Raw genomic sequence first — 17,407 nt, 5'->3', positions numbered from 1 at the left:
GGAGATGTTCGAAATTACAAGATAATTTGGCCAACTTAATGTAAATTTGCCAAGCTGTTTTATGTACGTACACATAACTGCACGAGACGACAAAATGATAGCACAATTCGTAGCATGTTTTGATACAAGAAGCGGGAGTGAGTTTTTAGCGAATCAGAATGCAGAGCACAATGCACCAAAAAAAAAAAAAAAATGCATTATGAAAATCCGCGAAATAGCGAATCCGCGATAAGTGAACCGCGAAGTGGCGAGGGATCACTGTAATATTATATATAATGTCCCCTCACTTCTAAAACCAAAGTTGCGCCCTTGATTGCCATAAAAAAAAATATGCAGCTCCAAAAACAATGTGCTGATCAAGAATATGAACTGTTTACTCCGCAAGCTCACCAGCAACGGAGCAACAATTACTAGCATAGCCCTACTGGTCTTTTGGCATTTAACAATTGCTTGACATTGATAATTTACTTATGAAGCGTGCATTTGGAATTTGTTATTCTAATTAATTATTACTGTGGCGAAGTTACACCGTAGGCTCGGCTCCCGCCAGTGGAGACTCCTTTAAAAAAATCTTGCAAAAATGTTTGCTGTTGCTTTCACACATTTCAATGCATATGCCCTATGTGGTAAATCTAGATTCCATCTAATACTACAATAATTGCTAGCGTTTCATCATTCCATCCCAGTACCGTTTATAGCAACACGTAGATATTCCTGTTTCTTCATGTTTGATAGGTCTTCGATACATTTTAATTTTATAGCCAACTATTTCTTACCCTGCTCTGAATGGGAGCGATGTTTATAGTGCACATGAACATTTTGCAAGACTCAGAAATTCTGTTTATTTAATTCAATGTATGGGTTCCTTTGTTCATATTTCACGGGTTATGTCCGGGTTCCGTGTGTCTGTGATATCTGTCATTTTTGTTGTCTGTAATAGGAGCGCATAGGCTACGTAGCCTGCGCTCCACGCTTTGGAGTCAGAAGAACGTTGGATAAGAGAACATTATTGTTCCATGTATTCATTGTGTTGAAATATCATTCATAATTATTACGTCAGATTTTTTGACAAATGTACCAATGTAACAATGGAAAATGTTTTTAACATTGTAGAATCAGTTTATCGGTTGTAATTGCCAATTGGGCAGGCTAATTGTATGGTCCTGAGGGCCAGGTTCTTATGTAGGCCTACCTGTTTGAGCTCCTGTTAGACAGATTAGATGTGGTTTCTCAATGGGACGTTCTTTGGTCTTGTCCTCTACCAGTGTCTGTTCAGATAGAACAGGTTAAGCCTGATACAGAGGCTATTGCTTTTGGGGCTATTGCCTATGTATATTTGGTAAATCTACATGTATATTTTGTATGATATGGTGCTTTCCCCATTGGATCACCAAGACCTGTAAATAAATCTACACTCTGAGCACGTCAACCTGCCTTGGCTTCTGCTGAACTTATGCACACAACATTTACAAGGTCCCTATTTTACTATTACATAGGCTAATAAAAAATATGTTGTAGACAAAATAATGAAAAGAACTGTCTGGTAGCCTCAATAAATAGACAAAGATTTGTAGTTGAACAAGTGGTTGCATGTATATATATATATATATATTTTTTTTTACTTGACTTGAAACTTGAAAACTTGTGACTGGACTTGACTTGCTCTTAGAATGCATGACTTGGCCTAGAGAACTGCCGGCACTCATGTAACGGTTCTCCTCTTCGTCTGAGGAGGAGTAGCAAGGATCGGACCAATGTGCAGCGTGGTAAGTGTCCATAATGAGATATTTAATAAATCCACAGAACACTGAACAAAATAACAAAAGTACAAACAAACAACCGAAACAGTCCCGTATGGTACTAACACAGGAAACAGGAAACAATCACCCACAAAACACAATAGAAAACAGGCTACCTAAATATGGCTCCCAATCAGAGACAACGACTGACACCTGCCTCTGATTGAGAACCATACTAGGCCAAACACATAGAAATATAACAACAGAACAAAACATAGAAAAACAACATAGAATGCCCACCCCAACTCACGCCCTGACCAAACTAAAATAAAGACATAAAAAAGGAACTAAGGTCAGAACGTGACAACTCATACCATCACAGGCACCTAATCAGCTTCCGATTGGCTCATTCCTCTCCCCAGGTTGTTGCTGTAAATGAGAATGTGTTCTCTGTCAACTTACCTGGTAAATTAAGGGTTAAAGAAATACAAATATTTCAGTGTAGCCTTTGATATTATAGACCAAAAAAATTGTTTTATGTTTTTTTTAGATAGATAGATAGATAGCTCTGAATTGTGGATTCTTTAATGGAAGTTTCTCTAATGTCACACATGCAGGGTGTGGCATCCCACAGGGCAGCTCTCAAGGCTGTCTATTCTTTTCTATTTTTACCAAGGACATGCCACTGGCATTAAACAAAACCTGTGTGTCCATGTATGCTGACGTGTCAGTAACAACAATTTATGAAGTCACTGAAACCATTAACAAGTAGTTGCAGTCTGTTTTGGCAATGGGTTGCCAGTAAAATAAACTGGTCCTGAACATCTCTAAAACTAAGAGCATTGTATTTGGTACAAATCATTCCCAAAGCTCTAGACCTCAGCTGAATCTCGTAATGAATGATGTGGCTGTTGAACAAGTTGAGGAGACTAAATTACTTGGTGTTACCTTAGATTGTAAACTGCCATGGTCAAAACATATAGATTCAATGGTTTTAAAGATGGGGAGAGGTCTGTCCATAATAAGATGCTCTGCTTTTTTGACACCACACTCCAAAAAGCAAGTCCTGCAGTCTCTAGTTTAGTCTTAGCTTGATTGTCTAGTCATGTGGTCAAGTGCTGCAAAGAAAGACCTAGTTAAGCTGCAGCTTGCCCAGAACAGAAAGGCACATCTTTCTCTTCATTGTAATCAGAGGGATAATATAAATACTATGCATGCCAGTGTCTCTTGGCTAAGAGTTGAGTAGAGACTGACTGTGTCACTTCTTCTTTTTATAAGAAATATAAATAGTTTGCATAGTTAAATTTACGCTCAGCTCTGACACACACACTTAGCCCACCAGACATGCCACCAGGGATCTTTTCACAGTCCCCAAATCCAGAAAAATTCAAGAAAGCGTACAGTATTCTATAGAGCCATTATTGCATGGAACTCCCTTCCATCTCATATTGCTTAAATGAACAGCAAACCTGGTTTTAAAAAACAGATAAAGCAACACCTCACTGCACAAAGCAAAGCCTCTCCCCTATTTGACCTAGATATTTTGTGTGTATGTATTGATATGTACAGTCGTGGCCAAAAGTTTTGAGAATGAGACAAAAATGTATTTTCACAAAGTTTGCTGCGTCAGTGTCTTTAGATATTTTTGTCAGATATTACTATGGAATACTGAAGTATAATTGCAAGCACTTCATAAGTGTCAAAGGCTTTTATTGACAATTACATTAATTTGATGCAGAGTCAATATTTGCACTGTTGACCCTTCTTTTTCAAGACCTCTGCAGTCAAATCAAATCAAATCAAATTTTATTAGTCACATACACATGGTTAGCAGATGTTAATGCGAGTGTAGCGAAATGCTTGTGCTTCTAGTTCCGACAATGCAGTAATAACCAACAAGTAATCAACCTAACAATTCCACAACTACTACCTTACACACACACACAAGTGTAAAGGGATAAAGAATATGGACATAAAGATATATGAATGAGTTGGTGGTACAGAACGGCATGGCAGATGCAGTAGATGGTATAGAGTACGGTATATACATATGAGATGAGTACTGTAGGGTATGTAAACATAAAGTGGCATAGTTTAAAGTGGCTAGTGGTACATGTATTACATAAAGATGGCAAGATGCAGTAGATGATATAGAGTACAGATATTACATATGAGATGGGTAATGTAGGGTATGTAAACATTATATTAAGTGGCATTGTTTAAAGTGGCTAGTGGTACATTTACATAATTTCCATCAATTCCCATTTTTAAAGTGGCTGGAGTTGAGTCAGTATGTTGGCAGCGGCCGCTAAATGTTAGTGGTGGCTGTTTAACAGTCTGATGGCCTTGAGATAGAAGCTGTTTTTCAGTCTCTCGGTCCCTGCTTTGATGCACCTGTACTGACCTCGCCTTCTGGATGATAGCGGGGTGAACAGGCAGTGGCTTGGGTGGTTGTTGTCCTTGATGATCTTTATGGCCTTCCTGTGACATCGGGTGGTGTAGGTGTCCTGGAGGGCAGGTAGTTTGCCCCCGGTGATGCGTTCTGCAGACCTCACTACCCTCTGGAGAGCCTTACGGTTGTGGGCGGAGCAGTTGCCGTACCAGGCGGTGATACAGCCCGACAGGATGCTCCTCGATTGTGCATCTGTAGAAGTTTGTGAGTGCTTTTGGTGACAAGCGAATTTCTTCAGCCTCCTGAGGTTGAAGAGGCGCTGCTGCGCCTTCTTCACGACGCTGTCTGTGTGGGTGGACCAATTCAGTTTGTCCGTGATGTGTACACGAGGAACTTAAAACTTTCCACCTTCTCCACTACTGACCCGTCGATGTGGATAGGGGGGTGCTCCCTCTGCTGTTTCCTGAAGTCCACAATCATCTCCTTTGTTTTGTTGACGTTGAGTGTGAGGTTATTTTCCTGACACCACACTCCGAGGGCCCTCACCTCCTCCCTGTAGGCCGTCTCGTCGTTGTTGGTAATCAAGCCTACCACTGTAGTGTCATCCGCAAACTTGATGATTGAGTTGGAGGCGTGCATGGCCACGCAGTCGTGGTGAACAGGGAGTACAGGAGAGGGCTCAGAACGCACCCTTGTGGGCCCCAGTGTTGAGGATCAGCGGGGTGGGATTTGTTGTACCTACCCTCACCACCTGGGGCGGCCCGTCAGGAAGTCCAGGACCCAGTGCACAGGGCGGTCGAGACCCAGGGTCTCGAGCTTGATGACGAGTTTGGAGGGTACTATGGTGTTAAATGCTGAGCTGTAATCGATGAACAGCATTCTCACATGGTATTCCTCTTGTCCAGATGGGTTAGGGCAGTGTGCAGTGTGGTTGCGATTGCGTCGTCTGTGGACCTATTGGGTCGGTAAGCAAATTGGAGTGGGTCTAGGGTGTCCGTAGGGTGGAGGTGATATGGTCCTTGACTAGTCTCTCAAAGCACTTCATGATGACGGAAGTGAGTGCTACGGGGCGGTAGTCGTTTAGCTCAGTTACCTTAGCTTTCTTGGGAACAGGAACAATGGTGGCCCTCTTGAAGCATGTGGGAACGCAGACTGGGATAAGGATTGATTGAATATGTCCGTAAACACACCAGCCAGCTGGTCTGCGCATGCTCTGAGGACGCGGCTGGGAATGCCGTCTGGGCCTGCAGCCTTGCGAGGTTAACACGTTTTAAATGTTTTACTCACCTCGGCTGCAGTGAAGGAGAGCCGCAGGTTTTGGTAGGGGGCCGTGTCAGTGGCACTGTATTGTCCTCAAAGCGGCAAAAAAGTTGTTTAGCCTGTCTGGGAGCAAGACATCCTGGTCGCGACGGGGCTGGTTTCTTTTTGTAATCCGTGATTGACTGTAGACCCTGCCACATACCTCTTGTGTCTGAGCTGTTGAATTGCGACTCGATTTTGTCTCTGTATGGGACTTAGCCTGTTTGATTGCCTTGCGGAGAGAATAGCTACACTGTTTGTATTCGGTCATGCTTCCGGTCACCTTGCCCTGGTTAAAAGCAGTGGTTCGCGCTTTCAGTTTCACGCGAATGCTGCCGTCAATCCACGTTTCTGGTTTGGGAATGTTTTAATCGTTGCTGTGGGTACGACATCGTCAATGCACTTCCTAATGAACTCGCTCACCGAATCAGCATATTCGTCAATATTGTTGTTGGACGCGATGCGGAACATATTCCAATCCGCGTGATCGAAGCAGTCTTGAAGCGTGGATTCAGATTGGTCGGGACCAGCGTTGAACAGACCTGAGCGCGGGAGCTTGTTGGTTGAGTTTCTGTTTGTAGGCTGGAATCAACAAAATGGAGTCGTGGTCAGCTTTTCCGAAAGGGGGCGGGGGAGGGCCTTATATGCGTCGCGGAAATAGTATAACAATGATCTAGGGTTTTTCCAGCCTGGTAGCACAATCGATATGCTGATAGAATTTAGGGAGTTTTGTTTTTAGATTAGCCTTGTTAATGCCAGTCCGCCCTGGCATGCTGTCAATTAACTTCTGGGCCACATCCTGACTGATGGCAGCCCATTCTTGCATAATCAATGCTTGGAGTTTGTCAGAATTTGTGTGTTTTGTTTGTCCACCCGCCTCTTGAGGATTGACCACAAGTTCTCAATGGGATTAAGGTCTGGGGAGTTTCCTGGCCATGGACCCAAAATATCGATGTTTTAGTTATCACTTTTACCTTAAGTGCTCCATCATGCTGGAAAAGGCATTGTTTGTCACCAAACTGTTCCTGGATGGTTGGGAGAAGTTGCTCTCGGAGGATGTGTTGGTACCATTCTTTATTCTGCTGTGTTCTTAGTCAAAATTGTGAGTGAGCCCACTCCCTTGGCTGAGAGGCAACCCCACACATGAATGGTCTCAGGATGCTTTACTGTTGGCATGACACAGGACTGATGGTAGCGCTCACCTTGTCTTCTCTGGACAAGCTTTTTTCCGGATGCCCAAACAATCGGAAAGGGGATTCATCAGAGAAAATGACTTTACCCCAGTCCTCTGCAGTCCAATCCCTGTACCTTTTGCAGAATATCAGTCTGTCCCTGATGTTTTTCCTGGAGAAACTCACACCTGCCTGCTGCCATTCCTGAGCAAGCTCTGTACTGGTGGTGCCCCGATCCCACAGCTGAATCAACTTTAGGAGACGGTCCTGGCGCTTGCTGGACTTTCTTGGGCGCTCTGAAGCCTTCTTCACAACAATTGAACCGCTCTCCTTGAAGTTCTTGATGATCCGATAAATGTTTGATTTGGGTGCAATCTTACTGGCAACAATATCCTTGCCTGTGAAGCCCTTTTTGTGCAAAGCAATGATGACGGCATGTGTTTCCTTGCAGGTAACCATGATTGACAGAGGAAGAACAATGATTCCAAGCACCACCCTCCTTTTGAAGCTTCCAGTCTGTTATTCGAACTCAATCAGCATGACAGAGTGATCTCCAGCCTTGTTCTCGTCAACACTCACACCTGTGTTAACGAGAGAATCACTGACATGATGTCAGCTGGTCCTTTTGTGGCAGGGCTGAAATGCAGTGGAAATGTTTTTTGGGGGGATTCAGTGCATTTGCATGGCAAAGATGGACTTTGCAATTAATTGCAATTCATCTGATCACTCTTCGTAACATTCTGGAGTATATGCAAATTGCCATCATACAAACTGAGGCAGCAGACTTTGTGAAAATTCATATTTGTGTCATTCTCAAAACTTTTGGCCACGACTGTAGACTGTGTGCCATTTTAAAATGTATGTAGTTCTGTCCTTGAGCTGTTCTTGTCTATTAATGTTCTGTGTTATGTTTCATGTTTCATGTGGACCCCAGTAAAAGTAACTGCTGCTTTCACAACAGCTAATGGGTATCCTAATAAAATATAAATGAATGGCTTACTTTCTCGGGAAAAGTTCATAATACAAATGTGGTGATATTGTTGATTTGTTGCCACAGATATTTTTGTTTACATAGCAGGTTAGGATCATTAACGGACAGGTTAGCATAATTAACGTGGCAGGTTGGGTGAAATAACGTGGCGGATTATGAGAACTAACATAGCAGGTTTGGAGCATGAGGTTAACGTTAGGAAAAGAGTTAGGATTATATCCTTCATTTGTCGCCACAGATGATTTGTTTACGTTTCAAGCTACCGTTGTAGCTGGATAGAGTAAGCCTATAGCTCTATCTAGTGGTTACGTCGGTGACAGCAGTTGTTGACAAACGTAACATTGCAGCCTAAAACACTGCGGCGACAAAATCAGTATCTTGTTCACAGCCAATCCAAAAGCTAGAAATATGAATGGCCCATCCCGTCAAGTAAAAAATGTGAAAATGCGATGCATTGCCATAAAAGGAATACACTCGCTCATGCGCAGTGGGTGCAGTTTTTTGTTTGAAGTGAACTGCTGCAGTTCGCTTGCGGATGGAACTGCCCATTACAAACCATACTAGCTAGCTAAATTTATGATCTCAAATCTATGTACATGTTTTCTTGTCTCGATGCATCGGTGGAACAATGTTAGGTCATAATCATTACCCAAACGTAGAAAAGTCACAACTGGTCAGCTATGTGGAGGATTATTTGGAATGTGTTGAATCCCTGCCTTTGGATATACAAAGAAACGTCTCTCTGCTACGAGAAATTGACTCAAAGTATCAAGGTATTGTTTATCCTTTCGTTGTTTTGGTGGTTTTACTTAGGAGTTTGACGATAAAAACCGTTTAAAAAATGAGTGCGCTGTATTGACCAGTGCCGGAGTCACTTTATGCAGCTACTGTAACTAGCTGACGTTAATGCTCCATACATTAGCAGCTAGCTAACGTTAGCTAGCTAGTATTGAACGCGATTTTTTTTCTTGCTGAAATATAACGTTTGGTTCTTCTATCGAGTAGTTATGTATGCCTTCAATTTGTTATCCATAACAACGTCTCCGAAGTGAGGTCCGAGTTGGCTCGATAGCAATGAGATTGATAGCCACAGATCAGCCATTTTGGCAAGAGGGGTGTTATTGTGGCGTTTAGTGGCTTACTTAAGAGTTAGTAAACCTTTTCATTTGCATGCGTTATGTTTATTATGCAAGGGATGTTGACTTATTGTCGACGGTGTTGCTTGCTAGCAAATGTTATATTCGTAGTGACGTTACAGAGCGCCGTAACGTTAGCTATCAAGCTTAGCTCAGTAAACGGATCATTGCTTGCTAGAGAAGTAGCGAAATGGTCGTGGTTGCAATCCGCCGGTAATGAAAATGTGCCATTTACGAGGTGATTTTTGCCAGTAACGTTACTTCGTCTGACAGTTGTACGCCCAAGTGTTGTTGTAGTCGTTTGTGTGTGAGCCACTTAGTAAGAAAAGAGGGACAACCCACTGACCAGGGCTGTCACTAGTTACCACAGCCAATTGTCAATATCGTACAAATTCATAAAAAATAAAATTCGCTTTTTAGTATTTAAGGTTAGGCATAATGTTAGCAGCGTGGTTAGGTTTCAAGACCAATGTAGAAACAGGCGGGGTTTATGACTTTGTGGCAGCTAGTGACGACCCCTGATCAGGCAGAAAGTGTCATCACTTCCTGAATATAAACCAATGCGGAAGTAGTAAAGAATCTATAAATTCAAATATCTTCGTCTTATCACTAGTTTGTCAGATTGTCATTAGCTGATTTCAGTGCTCCTACAGTTTGCAGCAACAATAAAATATGCATACAATTGTGCACGTTCCAACCAGGAGCTTCATTGAGTATGTAAAAGTTTCCTCTGACTGACACAGCGTCAGATATGATTGTATTCCCAATGCAAATTTCTCAACTCAATAGTAACTCCACAATTGCATAAGACACCCATCCTAACATTGAACTCTTGTCATTCGCAGAGGTCCTGAAGGAGGTTGATGATGTCTATGAGCGCTACCAGGGCGAGCGGGATGTGGCACAGCGTAAGAGGCTTCAGATCCAGCTGCAGCGGGCCCTCATCAGCAGCCAGGAGCTGGGCGACGAGAAGATCCATGTGGTCACCCAGATGACTGAGCTGGTAGAGAACCGTTCCCGCCAGATGGACTCCCACTCCCTCTGTCTCCAGGAGCCCAGTGAGGCCAGCGAGCGGGAGCGGGTCGTCACCGAGCGGCGCTCCGGTTCCGTTCAGGAGGCGGCGGTGTCCACACCTGCCGAGCGCTCCTCCGCCCGCCGGCCGAGACGCCAGCGCAACAGCGAGAGCCGTGACGCCAACCACGCCTCGGGGAACGGAACAGTGATGGAAGACCCGGTGGACGAGCTGCCTATGCAGCCGCGGGAGAAGAGGTCAAAGTCGGCCAAGAAGAAGAAGCGCAAAGCCAAACAGGAGCGCGACGCCTCGCCCGTGGAGTTCACCATCGACCCCAACGAGCCCACCTACTGCCTGTGCGAGCAGGTGTCCTACGGTGAGATGATTGGCTGCGACAACGACGCGTGCCCCATCGAGTGGTTCCACTTCTCCTGCGTGGGGCTCACCTACAAGCCCAAGGGGAAGTGGTTCTGTCCCAAGTGTAGAGGGGACAACGAAAAGACTATGGACAAAAGCCTGGATAAGAACAAAAAGGACAGGAGGTCCAGGTAGTAGTGACATGTCCTCCCTTTCCTCTCGGGAACATTGCCGAACTGAGGGTTGAGTTTGTCAAAGTAAGTCATTCAAGGTATGACAAAATGTTGTGAAGTTTTGAGAGCACAAATCGGAACACTATTTCCTGCAGCGTCTACTCTTGAGTAAAGGATTTGACCAATACTGAACTGGTGCTGTTATCATACTGGTGACCCACTCTGAAGCCTAAAGGTTATTCTGGGAAGCCAGATGTTGACTTTAAGAAGCCTAAAGCTGCCATCTACTGGTTCTATCGTGTTACTCAACACTTGGCGGAATGGATTTAAAGTAACTCAAAAAGCATATTTTGGCTTACTAGCCATTTTGACTTGATGTAATGTACCTGAATGATGTCCTCTTTTTGTGAAAATGAATGCATTCTGTTCGCCCCTTCTTTCAATTCAGTAAGTTTAAATTCTTATGCAGTTTAAAAAAATAAATGTGTTCCAAATCAACAAGTCTCGATTCATTGATTTGGTCACTACCAGGTGGGGCTAAATAGTTGATTGTGCTACGTTTTATTTTGTATGGCAGACGGAGGGGTTAGATTGCTCTGTTTCTGCCTTATGTGAGGTGCTTACCTGAGTTTGGATTTGACACAATACTTAACCTAAAATGTGATTTTTATGATTTCGTTCCCAGCTGTCATTTTCAACTGACCATCCTCAGGTGCAGCACTTTTGATTTGCTATATAATGATGATAATCGGGGGCACTATCAGAATGGTATTTCATGTTTGTGAAGACATTCTACATATTCTTTGACAAACTAGTGTAATAGAATGTAAAATTTATTTTATCCATTAAAACAGTTATCGGAGACCAATCCTTGTCTTTTCTTAAATATATATATATATATATATATATACACATTCCTTCTTCTACGTATCAGGTCATCCTGTTCGAAGACTGGTGTCTCAGTAAGTCAGGATATTTCCAAATACTCATAACGTGATATGAAGTTCCTGAACAAACTCTACTCCAGTCCTACATGTGTCTGACTGTCCTTTTCGTCTTCGTCTTCGTCCTCGCTACTACTGGACTCCGAGAACACGTCTTCGCCCCTGGAGCTGGTTGCCACGGCGACCCCCTGTGATTGTGACGTCAGCCTGACGGCGATGAGGGCGGGGCTGTGGCTAAGGCCCAACAGTAGGGTGCTACTGTTGTCTCCTCCAAGGAGGGTCAGACACTGGATGTGGGCATCGGGGGAAAGGACAGACAGGACGTTGCAGGCCTCCAGGTCCCATACGCTCAGCTCACCTGTGTGAATAAAACAGCATGAATTGTCACTTTACTATAACCTGTGTGGCACTACATAACTTTCACCTGAGTGTAAACACCCTGTTCCACTCACCACTATCCCTTACAGATGCGCTCAAATATAGTGGCACCCTTGCACTTGTCAATGGAGAAGTTGTTTTTCTCTTTTCAAAACAGGTTGAATGGCCCCTGCAACTTACCACAAGTAGGATAAATTACACTTGTCGAGAATGACTTTCCTCCAGCCAAATGTATCTGAATTTGGAATAATTTAGTCCAGATCATTTTTGACTGAAGTGAGTTTAGATTTTTGTGTTTAGAGTCCTGTGCATGTTTGAAAACCGTATTTTTCCCCCCCCCCACATCTATTTTTGACAAGAAATAGTGACTTGTGCAAGGTTGCCAATATCTTTGTGCACAGAGAAACCTAATCATCTCACTTTTCTACAAAGGGAAAGACGGCTGAAAATCTAAAGTGATCTCTGTCCTACCTGCTAGTAGAATGGCTTTGGCTCCTCCCTCGGTGATATAAAGCTGGTTGGACCCTCCTAGCCTCAGGCTGGCGTAGCCAGAGATAGTCTTGTGATTCCTCCTGAAGGGATCCCACACTTTAAGCCTAATCAGGAGAAGAGGTAAGCATGAGCTTTGTCATTGTGACAGCCCATAAGGGATGAGCCATATGTTTAGATATGGAACGTGATGACTCTGAGATGTTATGAGTTACGTGTCATTTGGAAACGTATTACTTGTTACATCCGTTGACCCCAAAGGCGACTCTGCTGGCATCATCTGTGATTGCCACACAACAGACTCCTGGCTCGTTCTTCAATCTTTTCCTCACCTTTCACAAGTGTAAAAAATACAATAATGGGGGGGGGGGGGGGGGTCAAATAATTTAGCCAGTGTACTGTAAAATAGTGTTGTCACTGATCCCAGATGGCCAAGAAAGCTATTTGAATCTGGCTTTATACTGTACACTCAGAAGAAAAGGTTATATCTAGAACCCGTTGAAGAACCCTTTTCGGTTCCACGTACAACCCTTTCTACAGATGGTTGAACATGGAACTCAAAAGGGTCTACCTAGAAAAAAAGGGTTCTCCTAGGGGACAGCCAATGAACCCTTTTCTCTAAGAGTGTACATACCGTGCCTTTCTGAAGGTCCCAGAGGGTGAGGTAGGGATGTGCTGAGCTTGGGTGTAGTTGGCCAGCACCAGGTGTCCCCCGGGTGGTGAGGGCGGCGGTGTGGAGGATCAGCAGGGACGTCCTGTCCTCCAGGGTGTGAGGTGTTCCTGGGACCCCACGCTGAAAACGTTGAGGTGTGGGAGAAATAGGAACACACCACCACCTGGTAGTGAAGGGATCAGGGGATGAAGATACAGTGGGGAGAAGAAGTATTTGATACACTGCCGATTTTGCAGGTTTTCCTACTTACAAAGCATGTAGAGGTCTGTAATTTTTATCATGAGTACACGTCAACTGTGAGAGACGGAATCTAAAACAAAAATCCAGAAAATCACATTGTATGATTTTTAAGTAATTAATTTGCATTTTATTGCATTACATAAGATTGATCACCTACCAACCAGTAAGAATTCCAGCTCTCACAGACCTGTTAGTTTTTCTTTAAGAAGCCCCTGTTCTCCACTCATTACCTGTATTAACTGCACCTGTTTGAACTCGTTACCTGTATAAAGACACCGTCCACACACTCAATCAAACAGACTCCAACCTCTCCACAATGGCCAAGACCAGAGAGTTATAAGACATCAGGGATAAAATTGTAGACCTGCACAAGGCTGGATGGGCTACAGGACAATAGGTAAGCAGCTTGGTGAGAAGGCAACAACTGTTTGCGCAATTATTAGAAAATGGAAGAAGTTCAAGATGACGGTCAATCACCCTCGGTCTGGGGCTCCATGCAAGATCTCACCTCGTGGGGCATCAATGATCATGAGGAAGGTGACGATCAGCCCAGAACTACACGGAGACCTGGTCAATGACCTGAAGAGCTGGGACCACAGCTCAAAGAAAACCATTAGTAACACACTACGCCGTCATGGATTAAAATCCTGCAGCGCACGCAAGGTCCCCCTGCTCAAGCCAGCGCATGTCCAGGCCATCTGAAGTTTGCCAATGACCATCTGATGATCCAGAGGAGGAATGGAGAAGGTCATGTGGTCTGATGAGACAAAAATAAGAGATTTTTGGTCTAAACTCCACTCGCCGTGTTGGAGGGAGAAGAAGGATGAGTACAACCCCAAGAAACACATCCCAACCGTGAAGCATGGAGGTGGAAACATCATTCTTTGGGATGCTTTTCTGTAAAGGGAACAGGACGACTGCACCGTATTGAGGGAGGATGATGGTCATGTATACGCGAGATCTTGGCCAAAACCTCCTTCCCTCATAAGGCATTGAAGATGGGTCGTGGCTGGGTCTTCCAGCATGACAACGACCCGAAAAACACAGCCAGGGCAACTAAGGAGTGGCTTCGTAAGAAGCATCTCAAGGTCCTGGAGTGGCCTAGCCAGTCTCCAGACCTGAACCCAATAGAAAATCTTTGGAGGGAGCTGAAAGTCAGTATTGCCCAGCGACAGCCCCGAAACCTGAAGGATCTGGAGAAGGTCTGTATGGAGGAGTGGGCCAAAATCCCTGCTGCAGTGTGTGCAAACCTGGTCAAGAACTACAGGAAACGTATGATCTCTGTAATTGCAAACAAAGGTTTCTGTACCAAATATTAAGTTCTGCTTTTCTGATGTATCAAATACTTATGTCATGCAATAAAATGCAAATTAATTACTTAAAAATCATACAATATGATTTTCTGGATTTTTGTTTTAGATTCCGTCTCTCACAGTTGAAGTGTACCTGTGATAAAATTACAGACTTCTACATGCTTTGTAAGTAGGAAAACCTGCAAAATTGGCAGTGTATCAAATACTTCTTCTCCCCACTGTACATCACATCACACACACACATTTTACCTGTTGGTCCCCACTGAGAAGGTACTGGTCTATGGAGTTGTATTTCTCCCTGTCTAGACTGCGCTGCTCCTCCTCCTCCCTCTGATCCTCCTTCTCCAGCCTCCTACACTTAGCAGAGTGGCTCTCTGTCCGTCTGTCCCAGGGCATCACTAGAGCTAGAGGAAATAGTCACCAAATAGTAGTCAAATAGCTTAGCTAGATCCCCGTGCACAACTTTTTCGGTATGGTCTCTGGTATTGTTACCTGTGGTCTCATTTGGTGGTATCTGGGACTGTCTGTCTCTGACGGTGCTGCTGGACAGGAGAGAATCTGTGTGGGTTGCTTTCATCCTCCTTTGATAAACCCAGACTCCAGTCCCACAAAATCAGATGGTTCCTGTAACTCCCAACAGTCCAAATGAAACAGGTCATGATCCCTGTACCTCCCAACAGTCCAAATGAAAGAGGTCATATCCCTGTAACTCCCAACAGTCCAAATGAAACAGGTCATGATCCCTGTAACTCCCAACAGTCCAAGTGAAACAGGTCATGATCCCTGTAACTCCCAACAGTCCAAATGAAACAGGTCATGATCCCTGTACATCCAAACAGTCCAAATGAAACAGGTCATGATCCCTGTACCTCCCAACAGTCCAAATGAAACAGGTCATGATCCCTGTACCTCCCAACAGTCCAAGTGAAACAGGTCATGATCCCTGTAACTCCCAACAGTCAAAATGAAACAGGTCATGATCCCTGTACCTCCCAACAGTCCAAATGAAACAGGTCATGATCCCTGTACCTCCCAACAGTCCAAGTGAAAGGTCATGATCCCTGAACTCCCAACAGTCCAAATGAAACAGGTCATGATCCCTGTAACTCCCAACAGTCCAAATGAAACAGGTCATGAGCCCTGTAACTCCCAACAGTCCAAGTGAAACAGGTCATGATCCCTGTAACTCCCAACAGTCCAAATGAAACAGGTCATGATCCCTGTAACTCCAACAGTCCAAATGAAAAAGGTCATGAGCCCTGTAACTCCCAACAGTCCAAGTGAAACAGGTCATGATCCCGTAACTCCCAACAGTCCAAATAAAACAGGTTATGATCCCTGTAACTCCCAACAGTCCAAGTGAAACAGGTCATGATCCCTGAACTCCCAACAGTCCAAATAAAACAGGGTATGGACAATGAAAAAGCTCTAGCCTTCCACATCCCAAAAGCAGTTCACAACAATGAGGCAAAACGTATTAGGGGCAACAATGAACACAACAACGTTAAGCTATGAGACAATGAGGATGCTAGAAGGTATTATTTATCTGGAGTAACTGGCTCAGAGGGACTTCATTTGGGTTGTGGTGTTTCAGGTAGTGGACTAAGTTAGCGGGTGCTTGTTTGAAGTAACCGAATCGCTCTCACCTCGTCTCAGACAAACCCAGGAGTAGCTGTCCCTTCAGAAGCCTGTACTCGTGTTTGGGACAGGGGACGATGTAGAGACCTGACTGTCTCCTCACGTAGCTTCTCTTGATCAGGTCATAGACCAGTAGAGTCTATGGTGTCAAGTGAAACAGAAGATGAATGACTAGGCTTTAGCTCAGTGGGCTAACACAGTTTTGTTGCATGTAGGAGACCCGGGCTAGAACCTATAGGCCAGGTATCATCAACTAGATTGAGCCGCGGGCCGATTTGTTTCTTGAGCGGATGACGAGGGCCGGAACATAATAACAAATCATTTGTAGACGGCAAATTGAAGCCCAAACAGATTTAATGTTTGACTAAAACATAATAATTCCAAATCTTGATTACATTTGTATACGATCACATGTTTCTCTCTTATGCATGGGAATACTTGGGAACAGATTTCATAAATTAAATAATTAATTGTGAGCTGATTCCTAGTCTATTTCATGCAATGTTCAACAAACAATAAAACGCCAGCATTCAAAAGTGACCAAACATCAGCCAGGAAGCATAGGAACTGAGAAGTGGTCTGTGGTCACCACTGCAGAATCACTCCTTTATTGGGGGTGTCTTGCTAATTGCCTATAATTTCCACCTTTTGTCTATTCCATTTGCACAACAGCATGTGCAATTTATTGTCAATCAGTGTTGCTTCCTAAGTGGACAGTTTGATTTCACAGAAGTGTGATTGACTTGGAGTTACATTGTGTTGTTTAAGTGTTCCCTTTATTTTTTTGAGCAGTGTATATTTTTTTTGCTCAGAAATCTTGGGGGCCAAATAAAACCACACGCTATCTGCTATAAGCAGTCACATGCAGAGCACATATGTCACTACAAGTATGCTACTGTCAACTAATGAGGTGACTTCAAGTGTAACCGTGAAGTGAAAGAACAGCGTAGATCAGAGTGGATTCCTGTTTGGATACCAGGCTAACTGATACATGAAGTAGGGAAGCTGGGGACCTGGAATATGGGTGAGGGGGTGTCTGTGAAGGTGGCCGTCCCTCTGTCTGTCAGGATGTACAGCTTCAGGTCGTGGGCCAAGGCCACGTCGGTGTTGCCATAGAGACCGTGCTCCACTCTGACAGGTCGACCTGTGAACCTTGATCTGGCCAGGTTCCAGACCCGTACCGTGCCAGGCCGTATGGACCTACACACCGCGTAGCTGTCACCAGAGGGAGATGAGACACAGGAAAGAGCAAGACATCAAAAGCAGATGCATGAGGGTGCATCTCAATAATCTAAAGCGGCTTCCTTCCTCCTTGTCTCATCTCCTTCAACTGGCAATGATGTGAAAGAGCTGGGCAGGAGGAGCAAATCCCCAGTGGGTATGTACACTTCTCAACTATGCTGTGTAAATAGAACAGTGAATATGAAGGAGAGGAGAGGAGGATAGCAATGTAGCCTATTG

At 44.2% G+C, this 17,407-nt stretch overlaps 3 protein-coding genes across 3 annotated transcripts in view; 1 reads left to right on the top strand and 2 right to left on the bottom strand.

Annotated features, from left to right (window-relative positions):
* The first annotated feature begins 8,072 nt into the window (after positions 1-8,072).
* Positions 8,073-11,139, top strand: LOC112069211 (inhibitor of growth protein 2). The gene is made up of 2 exons (XM_024136499.2): positions 8,073-8,366; positions 9,575-11,139. The coding sequence occupies exons 1-2, from the start codon at positions 8,222-8,224 to the stop codon at positions 10,291-10,293; spliced, it is 864 nt and encodes a 287-aa protein (XP_023992267.1). The 5' UTR covers positions 8,073-8,221; the 3' UTR covers positions 10,294-11,139.
* On the bottom strand, positions 11,133-14,704 carry LOC139024065 (uncharacterized). Its single transcript, XM_070438454.1, has 5 exons — positions 14,583-14,704; positions 12,717-12,918; positions 12,320-12,414; positions 12,065-12,189; positions 11,133-11,573 (listed from the first exon to the last, which is right to left on the bottom strand). Exons 1-5 carry the CDS (start codon positions 14,702-14,704, stop codon positions 11,290-11,292), a joined length of 828 nt encoding a protein of 275 aa, XP_070294555.1. The 3' UTR covers positions 11,133-11,289.
* Positions 12,835-17,407, bottom strand: part of LOC112069219 (uncharacterized) — a 16,470-nt gene continuing 11,897 nt past the window's right edge. Inside the window, exons 8-12 of the mRNA XM_024136510.2 lie at positions 16,960-17,161; positions 15,955-16,085; positions 14,801-14,932; positions 14,558-14,712; positions 12,835-12,918 (exon numbers count right to left, since the gene is read on the bottom strand). Of these exons, the coding sequence (XP_023992278.2) occupies positions 14,809-14,932; positions 15,955-16,085; positions 16,960-17,161 (457 nt within the window). The 3' untranslated portion in view covers positions 12,835-12,918; positions 14,558-14,712; positions 14,801-14,808. The remainder of the gene's footprint in view (positions 12,919-14,557; positions 14,713-14,800; positions 14,933-15,954; positions 16,086-16,959; positions 17,162-17,407) is intronic.

This window comes from Salvelinus sp. IW2-2015, unplaced genomic scaffold (genome assembly GCF_002910315.2).
Source record: "Salvelinus sp. IW2-2015 unplaced genomic scaffold, ASM291031v2 Un_scaffold933, whole genome shotgun sequence".
Taxonomy (NCBI): Eukaryota; Metazoa; Chordata; class Actinopteri; order Salmoniformes; family Salmonidae; genus Salvelinus; species Salvelinus sp. IW2-2015.
This window is presented reverse-complemented; position numbering and strand designations above follow the sequence as displayed.

What these genes read in the sequence shown, in the direction of transcription:
- LOC112069211 (XM_024136499.2), top strand. Translation starts at nt 8,222, where the DNA reads ATGTTAGGTCATAATCATTACCCAAACGTAGAAAAGTCACAACTGGTC. An exon ending in AATTGACTCAAAGTATCAAG is followed by an intron (nt 8,367 to 9,574) that starts GTATTGTTTATC and finishes TGTCATTCGCAG; the next exon opens with AGGTCCTGAAGGAGGTTGAT.
- LOC139024065 (XM_070438454.1), bottom strand. Translation starts at nt 14,704, where the DNA reads ATGCCCTGGGACAGACGGACAGAGAGCCACTCTGCTAAGTGTAGGAGG. An exon ending in AAATACAACTCCATAGACCA is followed by an intron (nt 12,919 to 14,582) that starts GTACCTTCTCAG and finishes CTTCACTACCAG; the next exon opens with GTGGTGGTGTGTTCCTATTT. An exon ending in CAAAGCCATTCTACTAGCAG is followed by an intron (nt 11,574 to 12,064) that starts GTAGGACAGAGA and finishes TTATTCACACAG; the next exon opens with GTGAGCTGAGCGTATGGGAC.